Source organism: Bombus huntii, chromosome 1, assembly GCF_024542735.1.
Source record: "Bombus huntii isolate Logan2020A chromosome 1, iyBomHunt1.1, whole genome shotgun sequence".
Classification (NCBI taxonomy): Eukaryota; Metazoa; Arthropoda; class Insecta; order Hymenoptera; family Apidae; genus Bombus; species Bombus huntii.
Genome location: NC_066238.1, coordinates 4560031 through 4576036, shown reverse-complemented (window position 1 = coordinate 4576036; position 16006 = coordinate 4560031). Strand labels below are relative to the sequence as shown.

Sequence of the window (16006 nt, the reverse complement as noted above, 5' to 3'; positions counted from 1 at the left end):
AAGTTCCTTCGGGTATCTCCGTCAGACTGCCCCTGTGAAAGCGAAGTGGCAGGAAGAAGCCGAGTCAGGGCCGCTATCTTCGTTCCTAGGTGCCCTTCCCTTTTCTACGTTTAGGTTTCTGAAGAGTTTACTTCACTTAAGATAAGTTTACTTTTAAAAAATTATCATCTTTTTTTTGAGGCGAATAATTTTATATTATTCTTTTTTCTAAATTGAAATTAAAAAGTAAAAATTAGAAATGTAGTGAATTTATATGCTGCATCATTTAATTTTGAATATTTTGTATAAAACTGTATGATATTTAATGCCTTTTTGTACTGTATAGTACTGTATACTACTACGTGAATGAGAAATCTCATAATAAAACGTCACTTTATTAATCGTAAGACATTTAAAGGAATCAACAGGGCCGGCGTGACTTTTTGCGGGGCCGGGTTTAAAAATTTTGCGGGGCCTGAATACACATTCAAATTCTACACTTAAATTTTACAACGAGGAATTATTTATTTACAAATGCTGTTACATATTATATATTTTTTATAAGCAGTTTTTTAAACAAATCCGAGTAATATTTTTTCACATCCATAATTCGCTTTCAAGGGGCAAAAAATTCAATGAAAGTACAAAATCTGTAATAATGTATGACTTTTGCAAAAAACTATTGATGTAGTTTAATTTCTCTGAAAAGTACATTTCAAGTACAGGATATGAGGACTTTCTAGAGTTACACTGAACTTTGATGATTTTTGTCACTCCTCTAAACTGAATTATCGCTACTAAGAAAATGTCTTGCACCTGTTAATGGTATCATCATTTTGTAAAAAGTTAATCAAAATTGGTATTTTTTAATTGAGTAATTTTCGTAAACCGAGGACAGAGCGGGAGAAGGTAGGACTCACTCTTGTAGGGTTCTGCGCCGGAGGGGGCGCTGTGCCACATTGGTGGTCATAGGGGTCGACACGTCAAGAAGGTTCTGGGATCTCCTCGGACTTGCACAACGGCCCAGGGGATGGCGTTGAGAGGGCTGGTCCCTCCCAATGCCCGAATTAACTTAGAAACGACTCCTCTAGAATGGGAGAAGACGCAGGAGTGTTCCGGTAGTAGTTCGAAAGAGGTCCCGGGGCACCCTTGTAGGCCCTCAGGCGGACCACTGTGAGATTTTAGTCAGTCCGACACTATTCCTCCGCTTCCTAGAAGAGCGGCGGAGTGTTCATGAAGATTTCCCCACGTATAAAGAAAGAAAAGGTTATGTTACGTACAGATAAATTAAAAAATGTAAGCGTATGTTAGTGTCAAAATTTTTAATCAAACGTTTCGTTTAAAAATGTTAGAAGTATAATCTAGGAAGGGAAATAATCATGATAGAGAATAAATTTTAATACTTGTTCCTTTGAATTAAATAGTATATTTTTGAAACAAATAAATAGCCGTGTTAAATTAAATATATAAAAAGTAATTAAATTAGGTAAGGGTCTAAAACTATTCGATGTTCATGGTTACGAGAAATTCACAGAATCAGGGAAGTAATTTTTGACGGAGTTAACGAGTGATTTCTGACCAATTCAGCTAGAAGAACTATTGGAAATTAACGTCTAATTAACTTACTTGGTATCTAGTACATGAAATATATGGACTATAATAGTTGCCCAATAAAAGTAGCATTTTATGAAAAATTCTGGAACCTAATGGCAGCTATAATATTTTCGATATTAAAAACGATCGTATATATTTTTATAATTTTGTCAATGTTAATAAATTCTGCTTATAATGCTCTTATTTAGAATTAAAAAAATATTCTTTTAAATTTTATATGTAGGTAATTTAATTTTTAATAACGGTGTTAAGTAAATAATTTTTAAGTGTGTCAATTGTTAAAATTTGTAATTACTTCTTGTGAAATGAAAATTACTGCCACTAAGATACTGTAGTAAACCCAATTGTAAGAATGATCAATAAAAGAACAAAGACGAAGGAAACAGATACGCTTTAAAGTGCAGTTTATAAATCGGAAGTTTTTCCATAGCTTCGTTCTCAAGGTATCGAAACTTTAAACATTAATGATATAGAACGTTCTATAGAACGAGGAAGTTATATTCTCATAATCGTGTAAATAAAAAATTTTGTTCCAGTTCAAGGCACAATGATAAACCAATCTTTCAAAGACTACTAACTTATTCTAAACTAAACTAGATTTCAAACTAATCTATATTTCATAGATACATTTATTATTATCAACGTAGTTAAGTAAATTATACATAGGTAAATAAAAGATAAATATAATAAATTAATTCTGTATTTGTAAATATAATAAATTTTCTGTATTTATTTAACACTATTTTTATATTTTCTGTAATTTAATATCGTTATTTTTGCATTTATATATGTATGTATATTTCAGATACAATGGTTGTGCTTCGCTCTATTCTAAGCACAATTAAACGGAAGAAAGGTTCTTGTTTCTCTCTGTTTCATGTAAGCTGTGCTTCTGTATGAATGAATGAGTTCACACAAGAGATCAGTTTTACGAACTTTGTGAAAGAGATCTCAAATCGTCAATGACAGTACTATCAATGCCACAACTAACCAGTAATCAAGTGTTTTTTATCTAAATAATTATAATGATAATGTAATATATTATATCTACAGAAATAATTCGTTTCATAAAATGAAGCAAACAATTGCATTAATTGCATAACTTATCCGTTAATCGTTTTCTATAGTAATTTTCTTCGCTAGAGTGTATTGAAAGGTGCAACAACGTTTGCATATGAAGTAAGAAATTGTGTAAATCAGGATTTGTAGAAATATGATTACTTAAACAATATCTTTATATGTCCAATTATTATTTAATATAATGATAGAAAATTTTGGATTGATTTCATCTATCTGTGTTGCGAATTTTGTATTTATAACACATTGGATACATCAATACAAAATTTTCTTCGCGGTGATAACATTAGTGTGAATCAGCGCTCTCTGTTTCTTTTGCCAGAAGCTATTAGGACATGTCCAAAGTTGTTTAATAACCTATAGACGGCATGGCAAAGGAAGTACATAAATGTTTGATAAATTATTTCTCACAGTTAGAGAAAGTAGATTGCAAGTGGAATGAATTATCCGAGGAAGCTAAGCGACCTCTGCACGCGTTGAGAAATCAATCAGAGCAACTCCGACTCGTCATAAGGTAACGTTAACTTTCTATTTTTTGTCACGAATTTTATCATTGCTTCAGACGTTATGCGCATACAGTAGCTAGAGTAGAAACTCGACACATAATTCCGAGCTACGTCGATATTTCAGAGAAGTAGAAATTTCATTGATCTACCATCAGATGTCGTTCTGTTACAGCAGCGAAGTTGATGATGCAGAACTCTGTAAAGTAGATGAGCTACGCGAAAGATTGATTTTTAAAATTCTTATGGGGATCGACAATGAACTGACATTACTGTTCAACATTTTAACGCGATTCAATAACATTAATCAAGTAAATAAAATTTTCATCTCTACATTCATATCTTACTTGTTTGTTATACATATAACCTTAATTAATTCTTTTTCTCTTATTGATTACAAAGAATTGAAGGTAGTACATTATCATTTATATAAAAAGATTAATTTTCCCAGAAACTGTTACATAATGTCGCATATAAAAATATGTAGAGATAATTATGTCAAAGTAAAAAATTAATTAATCGATGATGTGATAGAATTATTGAAAATGTTACTTTAGGACTTAAAAAATCGTTTAAACAATCTGGAAGATGCACGAAGCAAGATTTCGCTAGACGAAGGAACAATGAAGGAATTAATCAATGGGACACCCTATAGACCACGATTAAATTTGCTTTTAGAATGGGCTATTGAGGCTTTCAATTACTACCATGAATTGTATCTTTTAATTGGAAATATTTCTCAGATTTCAACGTTACTGTATCTATGTGTAGATTTTTCTTAATTTATAAGATCTTTAGATATCTTCTGATCAATGGAAATGTGAAACAATTCAATTACAAAGATGAAGATACGATTGAAAATTTAACGAAGTCTTTTGTCGAGGACCGGTTTAAAAGGGCGCAGATCGAACGTAAGTGCCTGGCTTTAATTAGCATTTTAATTAATTAGCAATTTTGTCGTTAATTTGCATTATTTATTACAGGTATACTATATTTCACGCAATTCTTAATAAAAGAGTCTTTACGTTAGAAATTTTTTTTTATTGCGTATAACTACCACAAATCTTCATAAACAAATATTTTTAGAGCCTGCAATATTTTATATATAATTAGAATAAATAAAAATATTTCTATTTATATCATTTCTTCAATGACTTCATCTTCCTGAAATTCAAAAAGTTTCTGCGCACAGCAAACCATAAGTATACCGAGTGAATTCGCAAATATGTGTTTTTATATTTGTATACTTCACAAAATCAATATATGAAAACTTAATTCATACAAAATAACGAAAACTAATTGCCTGCGGATTATGAAATCCATAGCGAAGTAGTATAACCTGTTATATAAGTTCACAGTCACAGACTGCACGGCGTGTTCTACTTGTCTGACTAAAAGCAAGTTTATCTACTGAAACGACGAATGTATGTATAAACTTCTTTTATCTGCAGGTGACAGCAATAAAAAGATACCACAACTTTTCTTGCGTGAACTAATGATTCACGATGTCTGATACGTTATTGAAGTGAAATTTCAATTAAAACTTCGCTAACTTTTTGTTCTGTTTACTATACCAATATGTATGTGAATTTAAATTCATTTGATAAAAAAGGAACTGACATGGAAGGTTTGATATTCCTTTTTGTATTAACAAACATTCTGACATGATACAAGCAAAATTTGATTGTTCCTTGTCCCAACTAGCAAATACAAAGCCGCTTCGCTGTCTATCGGAAGTAAAGCGTGCTGTTTAATCGAAATGAGCGTTAGCTTGAAACAATATTAACGATAATTTCATTACTGTCGCTGAGGTTTACCCTCTTCGCATTACTTATCCATAACACGAGCAACTGGTAATTGGAGAAAACAACCACTTAGCGAAACATAATTCCATCGCGAGATGAAGTAAAGTCCACAACAGAAAAAATAATAATTACGTAATTCATGACATTTTTCTGTTAGACATGTCACACTTGGACACTTTCTTCTACATACGTATATATAGAATAGTAAAATTCGTGTTACTTATTATCGATTCAGTTTTTGTAAAGGTCAAATGCTTTTATTTAATCTTTCACCGGAATTTCCAATGTAATTACCTATCCAGATAAAATCCTATGCATTCGATACACCTAATCTATAAAGTCTATTATGAACTACTCACCTGTCACCAACTTTTCCAACTTAATAAAATTATTATGCGTTTCTAAGTATTTGGAATCCTTTTTAAAAGTTTCTCTTTAAAAAATCCTCTTATTCGTTAATTTTTAACGACGAATTACCTAAAAGTATGGAAGATAATGCATTAATTGTAAAATGCATTTATCAAAGTCACATATATACATGTCTATACGTGCGGAATTTCATAAGAAAGAATTCCATTTTTCCGTAATATTTCAAACTAAACGATTGTAATATCAGGCATCGTCCCGTGTCGTGTTACGTTTGCGTTTTAGCCCTTTGATCAACGACAAAGTCGCGATGACATTGATTATTCGCCACATTCCTACGATCGGTTTGCCGATCATCGACCAATCTCCTGACAAAAGGAGCTCACGCATATTCCGGTCTGTAGGACACGGACGCATTGGGGCGCCGGCGCCTGCTATTGATTCTGTTGAATATCGTGATTTCAAAAGTTACCATCGTAGTAGAGGGTGCCACAGTAGCTCACTGCTCCTCGAACCATAAGGAGGCCCTCGCGCTTTTCTTTATTTCACCCCAACAGGTTAGTGACGAGCTTGCAATGTTATTTTCTGACTAAATGGCACAATTTTTTTTGCTAATAATTTTGTATGAAGTCGGTATAGATCGTATTACGTTGTTGTTACGTGAGATTATTTTGTGAAAACAACAGGGTCGAATCGTATTTATTTCATTTCTTTCTCTCCGGATTTTTGAATGAAAGCACATCAAATTACGTTCGTATGAATAAGTTTCGTTGAATGAATACAGTTCGAAATATTTGGAAGAGATCTCTCAAAGCCGTTTTCAATTGGGAATATTACGTAGGACGAAAAATGTCACTTGACTAGTACGCTCATGACGTCAATGGGAACGATAGTTATAGTGCATGTCACTCGTGTAAAATTGCCGCCCAACACGTTATCGAAAATATTTTTAAAAAATGATTAGATTTCACTTGATTTTTATTAAACAAAAGCGAAGGAAATTGTATGAAAATTGTTCGTCTTAATGTCATTTTCTTTTCCGAGCAAATTTTTATTCATCAAATTAGCGCAAATCGTTCGGTTGGAAAACTGTAACGATATTCGATCGTTGATACATCACAATCGACATGGAAGTAAACATTTTCAACGGCAAGCGTTCTCGATGTAATCATACTTGCAGAATATTTAGTGACTCGTAATTGACTGTCAAGTTTCCTTGTATACGAGGTCAGGGCCGTGATAAAGTCGCAAGGCAAACATCTGTCCCTCCTAACTAACTGTCCTATCGATGAAAAAAACGACGTGTGCCAGGTTCTTTGAGTAGAATTATTAAGACATTTTCTATCAAATGCTTTTCTCACAGCGTAGAGAGCGTTCAAATTAGTAAACGGGGAAATCGCGTGCGATCCTTTACACATCACTTGCTCTCCCTTATCTATTGTTTACTTTAAATCCTCACGACTATATTATAATTTACATGTGATATCTATGTTACATAATCATATGAATTTCCTGAATATTGAGTAATTATTCTTGTTTATTATTTCAATTGTTGGAAAAAATAGACTTTTTTAAAAATGATTAATAAATCAATAAATATATAAAATCAATGAATATATTTAATGTTGAATGTTCTAAGCCATATTTTGTTTTTCAACAATTATTTTATTGAAAACTATGACCAACGAACGAGTGAAATAACTAGAGGTTCCAAATGTAACGTGTCGAGTTTATGGAGCGTGTTCTTACAAATGGGACTGTAAAAGGCTGTACTAGTCGTAGTCCTTGCTTGTACTTGTTAACACCATAAAACGGAACCGAGAACTGTGAACGCGTGTGGAACGAAGAGTAATTCAATAATTCTTTCTGAAACGAGCCTAATTTTAATTCCAGAAATGTATTCATTTCCTTCCTTTATGATTTTTTCATAATTAATGTAAAATAAGATGCTGAATAGAACCTTTCCGACGAATAATATTGGCATTTTATTTCGTTAGCACCGTTGAAACACAGGATATTGAATTTTATGGTATACAAAAATTTTTAAAGAACAAAAGAATTTAATATCTATTAGCTGTCAATTAATTATTAATTGAACTCAATATCAGCGTAATGAAATTAAGAACTACTAAATTAAATAAAAGCTGAATAATTATAGTTCGCATTTATATTTATCTATGTACTAAAATTGAATATCTCAAACACGAATACTATGTTTAATTTTTTCGCCGAAATTTGCATTTATTAAGTGACTAAAATTTACTACGTTTGTATCTACAAATTCATTCATGTTTATGAATACGTAGTAAAAGTTATACTTTTCTGATTTTCTCTCTCTTTTTCTTCCAACCTTCTATTGCTATTTAAATCTTCGAACCTTTACATCTTTCACACTTGCTGCTCTCTTTCCAAGATCGCAGACATTCCTCCTTAGGTATAATAGTAATTAATATTTATATGATTATAAAATACAATAGACATTTTAATTCCAACAGGATGGAGTCCATAGGCGCGCGTGGTATTTTTGTTTGATCTTTCGAAGAAAAGAAAATCGTGGTCGCACAATAAACAGAAAGAATGGCGAACACGGCCCACCTCGTCCGGCGGCAAAGTTCGCGCGACTTGAAGCCCCAAAAAAGCGTCGACAAACTCGAAATGAAGGAAATGAGAGGAAGATTAGTGGTGGACAATAGAAAGACTAACACCACTGCCAATTACGGGGCCACGAACGCAGCCTTTGAGGACTCCAGTCCTAACACGAAGGTAATAACGTCAAGCAATAATAATTTGAAAAATATTATAAAAATAATAGGTCACGACAGAAGGAACAATTATAAAAAAAAATAGAACTTGGAAGTTAAATAAGTAATATAAATTGCTTGTAAATTTAATTACTTGTATTTGTTAATTTATGACTAAAAAATGTTTGTTACGTGTGAATAAACGTACTGTAGAGAACATCTGTTATTAACTGAAATAAGTAATCTGGTTATTATTTGTGATTGCAGAACAACAAAACGGGGAATGAGGGCGGGGGTAGCAAGCTTGGAAGTAATGAAGGAAAACCGATTTTCCGACCAGAAGCGGGGGAAGATGAAAGAGAAAACTGGGATAGTAAGCTTACGTTTCTATTAGCAACCGTGGGGTACGCAGTAGGGCTTGGGAACGTATGGAGATTTCCATATCTCGCGCAAAAAAATGGTGGAGGTACGTTGATTGTTTTATAATGAAAGAAAAACGTATTTTTAAAAATTGGTAGGGCTCTGGAATGATTAATGAGTTATTTTATTATAGAAATTCTAAATATTTAAAATTCACTGTTTTCTCTTTGTTCGAACCATCCAAAACAGGTGCATTCTTAATCCCTTACTTTGTAATGCTGGCCATCGAGGGTATCCCTATATTTTATCTGGAATTGGCAATTGGCCAGAGATTACGAAAGGGTGCTATCGGTGTATGGAATCAGGTGATTGTTGAAAAATGTATAACTTGCATCCGTCAAAATAAACTTACGCTTACGATACATTATACTCTCTAACAGGTTTCTCCATATATGGCTGGTATCGGCGTAAGCAGTGCTGTAGTATCTTTCAACGTAGCTCTGTATTACAATACTATTATCGCCTGGTGCCTCTTTTACTTCGTTCAAGCAAGTATCCATTCATCTTTAAATAGTTGCTCGCTAAAAAATTGCTATAATTCTTGATACTTCTATAACGGTTGCCAAAAATTCCCAATCAAAGCATAATTTTATTATATCGTTGGGATAACATAAAACATTTGTAAAAAGAAGATTTTATTAATGCATAATTTAGACTAAAATAGAGTCACACTGTGGCCGAAAACTTCTGTCAGCTGTAGATATGTCAACTCGTATGCTAACTCTTTTAGTACTTATATCTAAATATAGCTAATAAATAAATTAACGAATAAATCATCTCCTCTCTAGAGTTTTCAATCACAGCTACCATGGGCAGAGTGTCCTAACGTATATTTCCAAAACGGATCATATGCGCCTGAACCAGAGTGTGTGGTACGATTGATCGAATTAATTAATGCCTCCGTGCTTAATCGGGATAATTGCGCTATAACCAGTGATTGCTTCTCAGGTTAGCAGTCCCACACAGTACTTCTGGTATCGAACGACATTGGCAATCTCCGAAGATATCAATACCCCAGAAATATTTAATTGGAAAATTGCTCTGGCATTGGTGATCGCTTGGATTCTCGTCTATATGTGCATGATCAAGGGAATCGCGTCTTCAGGGAAGGTATTCCTTTAAAGTATTCAATCTTTGACTGCATGATTTTATGTAATTATGTGTAGGATTATATGATCAATTTTTCAAACAATTTTATAAATCGAAATATCTTTTATAGGTCGTGTACGTGACCGCCACATTTCCATATATCGTTTTGATCATATTCTTCTTCCGTGGCGTCACTTTGACGGGGATGTCCGATGGTCTACGTCATCTTTTCACTCCAAAGGTACGATTTTTCAATTTTTATCAATAATAACATTATTAATATGAAAACCACAGGGGGAAAATATGATAATGAGATACATTTTATAGCGAGATTTAACAAGATTTATACCTTCGGACTTAACAAATGGTTCTTTTTCCAATTGTGTCATATTAAAGTATTTCATTTTAGTCATCAGGTAACATAAAAATTAGAACATCGACAGATATAAATTTATCATGTTAATCTTCATTAGTTCCCATTTAATCTTCATATTATAATATGTATTAGTATTATAGTAGATGAATATTAATTATTATTATTATTAATTTCAATAATAAAATAATTTGTTTAGTGGTGGAAATTAACTGACCCGGTAGTATGGCTAGAAGCGGGCACTCAGATATTCTTTTCCCTCGGTTTGGCATTTGGTGGTTTAATAGCGTTCTCTTCTTACAATCCCGTGAATAACAATTGCTATCGAGACGCTATCATGGTCAGTTTGACGAATTGTTTCACTTCGATGTTTGCCGGGATTGTTGTATTTTCTATTATTGGTAATCATTTTTCTACTGATTTTTAAATAATAAATACGAAAGAGGACATATTAAATACATATGTACGTGTATTTGTTGAAATATAGGTTTCAAAGCGACTATGGTTTATGAACATTGTTTAGTGGAAAGGAACACGACGCTCATGAATATTTTTGGTCAGATAGATAAAATACCGGATGAAATACCAGCAACCGGTACACTTTTGAATATTACTACAGGGAATGGAACGCTGGATAATTTAATCATGCCAGAATTACCCGAATGTGATCTCGAGAAAGAGTTGGATAATGTAAGTTACAATAATGACGATCAGCCTAATTCTACTATTACAGAATTTATCTTCAATTGTTTTAGAAGCTTAATCTTTTTCTAATGATCATTTCAGTCAGCATCTGGCACAGGTTTAGCGTTTATCATCTTCACAGAAGCGATTAACCAATTTCCTGGAGCACAATTCTGGTCCATATTATTCTTCCTTATGTTATTCACATTGGGAATCGACTCTCAATTCGGCACTCTCGAGGGAGTCGTTACAAGTATCGTGGACATGAAATTGTTTCCAAATTTGCGAAAAGAAATTCTCACAGGTCAGCGATTATTAAAAAATTAGCTATTCATTGAAATAGTTAAACGCGACTAAAGTTAATCATTTTCAATATAGGAGGTATTTGTTTGGTTTGCTGCGCGATTTCAATGGCCTTTGCTCACGGTGCTGGTAGCTACGTGTTCGTATTATTCGATAATTTCAGTGGAAACTTTCCTCTGTTGATTATCGCCTTCTTTGAATGTATCGCGGTGTCATATGTATATGGTTTGAAAAGGTATATAATAATATCCAAAATATAAGTGACGTCTTTCATCGATATTATATGTAAAATCATTTGGATTGTTGGCGTTATTTCGTTGATAGATTCGCCGATGATATCGAGCTAATGACTGGCAACCGTCCAGGCCTTTATTGGCTAATTTGTTGGAAATATCTCAGTCCGTTAGCTATGTTGAGCATTTTAGTTGCCTCGATCGTGGAAATCATTGTCGATGGAAGTGGTTATCCAGCCTGGGTTGCCAGCAAAGGTATTACGGAGAAACACGAGTGGCCGGTTTGGGCCTTGGTTCTCATCGGTATCCTCATTCTCGCTTCTGTTCTTTGGATTCCCACAGTTGCTATTTGCAGGTGATTTTTTCGTATTTTTTCAATTTTTTTTTTATTATAAACCGCTAACTATAAACTTCGTATTTTTCTATTATTACAAACAAATTACTCGATGATTCTATTTATTAAATTGTACGATAGAAATTAGTAGATTAATCTAATTATTTCCTTCAACGATACGCGTTTTTTTTTGTTAAAGATTTTTACAGTTAGAGATATTTAGATCATGATAATGGAACAAAATTTCGATTATTCCGAATTTCGAAATTCGATAAGAACATGCGACCTATAGTCAAAGATTAATTTCACGTTTTAAATATTTCGTAATATCCGGAACCAGTTTATATATGTATTTTAATATTTCATATTCTCACAATTTTTTGTCATTCATTTCTCAATTTAGACTTTTCGGAATACTCATAATCGAGGATAACGAGAAGGCGTGGTTCCCCGCAGCCGATCTGAAAGAATTTCACGGAATCGTACCACACGAAGTTACACCTGCTGAAACTTTGTTATTCTGTATAAGAAGCGATGGCTCAGAGGGTCTTTGTTGCCCAACTGGTGGCCCCAGCGATGACGACGAGGATCTCACCTAGGAATGGTTATCCTCGTATATGTTGGATTAACACGTGTTTAAATGGTTCATAGACAGAGAAACAGCATTTTTTAACTTCATATCGAGGTTTGCATCGTTGGAAATTAATTTAAGCGTAACCAGGTGTTATGATTACCATTTTTCGTCTCAATTTAAATTTAACACTTGACATCATTTAATTTAATTTCGAGAATATGTAGAAGGGTACATCGTGTCAATTAATCTGGAAATGACGTTTATATAATTCGATTTACATTTACATTGCGGTGTTATGATGAACTTCTTTTAGAAGATATATTATAAAACACGTTTGAATAAGGGAGAAATTCGAAAGTACGAATTTAATATGACGATTAAAGCGCAATTAATTGCTCTTCGTTTTTAGACGTGTCTTTCCGCTGATTCTCGAGTCTCTGAATCATTTAGCGGTACGTGCGAATGTCAATATTAATTGAGAAGGTAAAGTAGAAGCGTTTAACATTTTCAATAAGTAATTTCCAATATGTGGAAGCGAATACAAAGCGGATAAGGATAAACATTAATAAGAAACTGCAAGTTTTGTTTTTAATATAAACTTACAGTTTCTCTGATGATGCAGATATACGATACATCTATCGATACGATATACTATCATTAGATCTATTAAATTCCATTATTTAATTCGATTATTATATTCGATATATCAAAAACTTGTAAGAGATAAAATTTTGTTTTTTACACATTGCGCGATAATGAAAAAAAAAAAGGGAAAAAGAAAATATATCTATTCATAGTATATACAGCGAATAAGAAATCGTTTTAAATTAAATATAACAAAGTATTTCAATCGTCTTCTAGAAAGAAAGAAAGAAAGAAAGAAAGATCGAACAGTTATCAAAATAGTAGGAATTCTATCGAATAAAATTTCATAAATTAAACCATATGTTTCGCGATAATTTAAGAGATATATCGTATATCCGGACTATTTAGCAATGTAACGCGTCATTTTAGCATTTACAATATACATTCTTAAAAGACAAGTTGAATCTCTGCGACAGGTTGCAGATTATAATATAACTAGGATAATATTAAAATTAGACTCGAGAGAACTTTTACCGCTTAGCAAATTTTAAATAATGTGAGACCTAAGATTAGAGTAGGAACCGTCCAATGGGCGTAAAAAAGGGGACGTTCCCGAATCGTATTGCTTTTATTCTCGTTTTTGGTGAAGGTATTAAACAGCGCTACTTCGCTGATTGATTCTCCGTTAAGCTCTTACCATTGCGTACTAATATTACATGAAAGTTATATTACGAAGGTAACATCTATATTTCATTGCAAAATTTACGACGAAAGTTCGAAAGAAAGAGAAAAAGCAATCAGATCAAGGATTATATCAAGAAAAAACCTTTCCCAAGGTGTGATCAAGTGTGCTGCATTCGAATAATTAATATTCCATCGTAGCCTTCTTAAACGAATATCAGTTACTTTAACGGTATCTCTACATACATATCTTACGTCTCGAATTTATAAACTTTGTTTCTAAGTATAGCCGAGAAAAGAGAACGAGAATTCGAAGGGCAAGTGAGAATTGATCAGCATGTTTGTTTGGTATATCGCGTTGAAAGTACCCCGATAGGAATAAAAAAGAGAAAAAAAGAGGATCGCATATCAAAACGACGTATCAGGCGAGAGAAAATTTCGTTGCGATTATAGCGTATGTTCGTCGATCTTGTCGGCGAACGTTCTAACGTATGACAATAAGAAAATCTTTTAAGACTTGATATTGACGAGGAATCGTACGACAATAATGAGATTCGATTAATCGGAACTTTTAATCGATTAAAAAATTCGATAATAAGATAAACGTATGCACTGCACTTCTTGCACATTCACCGAGGCCTATGAAATCGAGAGCTACTGCATCGGTCGAAGGAATAGAGAATTTCGTTTTCATATATTTTCTTAACGTACTATATACGATGTATTTTATATATGTTACGGTATCGTTTACGTTATTCCAATCGTCTTTGTAACATGCAAATGAGATAGCATACTTTTTAGATCAATTTTACACTTTAAAGGATCTCTTTAAGGCAAAAACTAAAAACGATGCAAATCTATCGTAAACATTAAAATCCAGAAATATTTCCGAAATTGGTATTTTACGAAAAAGATAAACGAATCCATTCCTTCGATAAGAAAATCGTTTATTAACAGAGACTAGAGCAGTAGCGAGATACGCTCTAATCGCGTCTATTTGTACTTCGAATCTCTCTATTTTGTATGCGCGCTTTTGGGTATGGTCTTAACTCTTTTTGACAAATTGTTGATCACGAACTGTCACATGTTTCACTATCATTCTAACGAAACAGCTTGAAACAGAAGAAATTCATTGTAGAAATCGCGCACAGTATCGGAAATAGGTTTGCCATCATCGGTAAAGAGAAGAAACTCGAACCTTTATATTCGATAAACTAATAACCACATATACTTTTGATTTCGAGTTATTAACATTCGCATAGGTCGTTTTTCTCTTGTTTCCTCAGAAAGGTGCTAAACTATGATAATATAAGAGAATTTAATACAAAATGATATATATAAACAAAATCGTTGATAATATTATATTATACTTGTTAAGGTCCTGTTACCGACTTAATAACAGTCCCGAGGATTAATTATGTTGCTCCTGAATCGATTAGTGATTTACTTGTATTCGTATATTATATTATTATTATTCGTATGGAATAGTTCGATTGTAAATAATTGTTGAAGTGTCTTTTAAACTCTAAATGGACAATAACTTGCGGGACAAGGAGCTGCCGCGTGAAACATGATGAATCGCCCCTGCAATGAATAGTACAAATGTTTCTTTCACTATCATGTGTTTCGTATGCATTGCCTCGAACTATGAAACATATAAATCTCAGACAATAATTCACGCGAATTAATTTTATTTCTTCGTATCGTTATTCAAGATCTTGAGCCTGAAAGGGCTGCGTTGGTGTATGCAGTGCGCTAACATCGTTTAATTGTTAATCCGTAATTGTTAATATCTTCGCAAATTATTTGTAAATACGAAGTGTTACTACCTATCGATCTCGATAATAAAAGAAACTTAAGTAAATAACGCAAATACGAAATGCAGTAAGTATCATTTGCCTGAGCAAAACAATACGTAATTAGTAGACAATAATTAAAAGATAAGAATTTAAAGGAAGAAAAAATAAAATAAAATTTATTTAGCGCACTTTGTACACTTATACGCCGATTTGAGTAGTTTAAAATCCATTTATGGCATTCAAGGATAAGTGAAGAACGTTGTTTCATGTCGATGTTCGTGGAGTGCACGAAAAGGGTCAATGAAATGTATCAATAATAATTATGAACTATTATGTGCTTAATCAAGGATAACAAAATGGATTATTAATCCTAATATCTTAATTTTAGATAATTTCGTTTGTCGTTCTCCTACATATCTCATTGTGTTTTCAAAGTGTATAACAAGGAAGTCGTGTCCATCCATACTTAAAATACAATTTAAGCGTGAAAGAAAGGTTGATATATCGGTCGAAGAGACACGAGCGTAAGCTGTGAAGTCAGATTTCGAGGATGATTCGTATTATATTAAAGTTTTAATGATACATCGTATCAAGTAACCAATGTCGATGTAGCTTGCGCAATAATAAATAAGATATAAAGATCAGGTACGGACGGTAGCTAATGTTATAATTATATATAAAGAATAATGAGTATATACACACTGATATTACGCATACATAAAACTGTACATATATATATTGTTGTCAGTTGAATGTTAAAATAAATACCGGGCGTAAATGTGGATTTCTTATTATATCGATTTTTTTAACTTTTTAAGAGATAAAATTTAGTTTTAAATTCAGAAT

At 32.8% G+C, this 16006-nt stretch overlaps 2 protein-coding genes and 1 long non-coding RNA gene across 4 annotated transcripts; 2 read left to right on the top strand and 1 right to left on the bottom strand.

The window, feature by feature from the left end:
* Positions 1–2390: 2390 nt before the first annotated feature.
* On the top strand, positions 2391–4310 carry LOC126868012 (uncharacterized). Of its 2 annotated transcripts, none has more exons than XM_050623148.1 (5): positions 2391–3184; positions 3352–3484; positions 3731–3888; positions 3972–4084; positions 4157–4310. In XM_050623148.1, exons 1-5 carry the CDS (start codon positions 3039–3041, stop codon positions 4201–4203), a joined length of 597 nt encoding a protein of 198 aa, XP_050479105.1. In that variant the 5' UTR covers positions 2391–3038; the 3' UTR covers positions 4204–4310. The 2 variants fall into 2 exon arrangements, with proteins under 2 accessions (XP_050479105.1, XP_050479095.1); XM_050623138.1 differs by having other exon boundaries at positions 2944–3184; positions 3349–3484.
* A 491-nt stretch (positions 4311–4801) lies between these two features.
* LOC126868032 (uncharacterized) lies at positions 4802–5665 on the bottom strand. The gene is made up of 2 exons (XR_007690511.1): positions 5517–5665; positions 4802–5455 (listed from the first exon to the last, which is right to left on the bottom strand). It is a non-coding gene; the product is annotated as an uncharacterized LOC126868032 (long non-coding RNA).
* Positions 5666–5759: 94 nt separating this feature from the next.
* On the top strand, positions 5760–15954 carry LOC126867907 (sodium-dependent neutral amino acid transporter B(0)AT3). The gene is made up of 14 exons (XM_050622990.1): positions 5760–5901; positions 7840–8107; positions 8353–8551; positions 8695–8810; positions 8886–8993; positions 9294–9377; positions 9454–9615; positions 9725–9835; positions 10167–10368; positions 10455–10657; positions 10754–10955; positions 11030–11189; positions 11279–11542; positions 11925–15954. Exons 2-14 carry the CDS (start codon positions 7922–7924, stop codon positions 12118–12120), a joined length of 2193 nt encoding a protein of 730 aa, XP_050478947.1. The 5' UTR covers positions 5760–5901; positions 7840–7921; the 3' UTR covers positions 12121–15954.
* Positions 15955–16006: the final 52 nt, after the last annotated feature.

Bases quoted from the DNA above. Each gene is read 5' to 3' on its own strand.
- LOC126868012 (XM_050623138.1), top strand. From the start codon at position 3,039: ATGGCAAAGGAAGTACATAAATGTTTGATAAATTATTTCTCACAGTTA. The intron at 3,485-3,730 runs GTAAATAAAATT...ATGTTACTTTAG, and splicing joins GATTCAATAACATTAATCAA to GACTTAAAAAATCGTTTAAA. The intron at 3,889-3,971 runs GTATCTTTTAAT...TAAGATCTTTAG, and splicing joins TTCAATTACTACCATGAATT to ATATCTTCTGATCAATGGAA.
- LOC126867907 (XM_050622990.1), top strand. From the start codon at position 7,922: ATGGCGAACACGGCCCACCTCGTCCGGCGGCAAAGTTCGCGCGACTTG. The intron at 8,108-8,352 runs GTAATAACGTCA...TTGTGATTGCAG, and splicing joins ACTCCAGTCCTAACACGAAG to AACAACAAAACGGGGAATGA. The intron at 10,369-10,454 runs GTAATCATTTTT...GTTGAAATATAG, and splicing joins TGTTGTATTTTCTATTATTG to GTTTCAAAGCGACTATGGTT.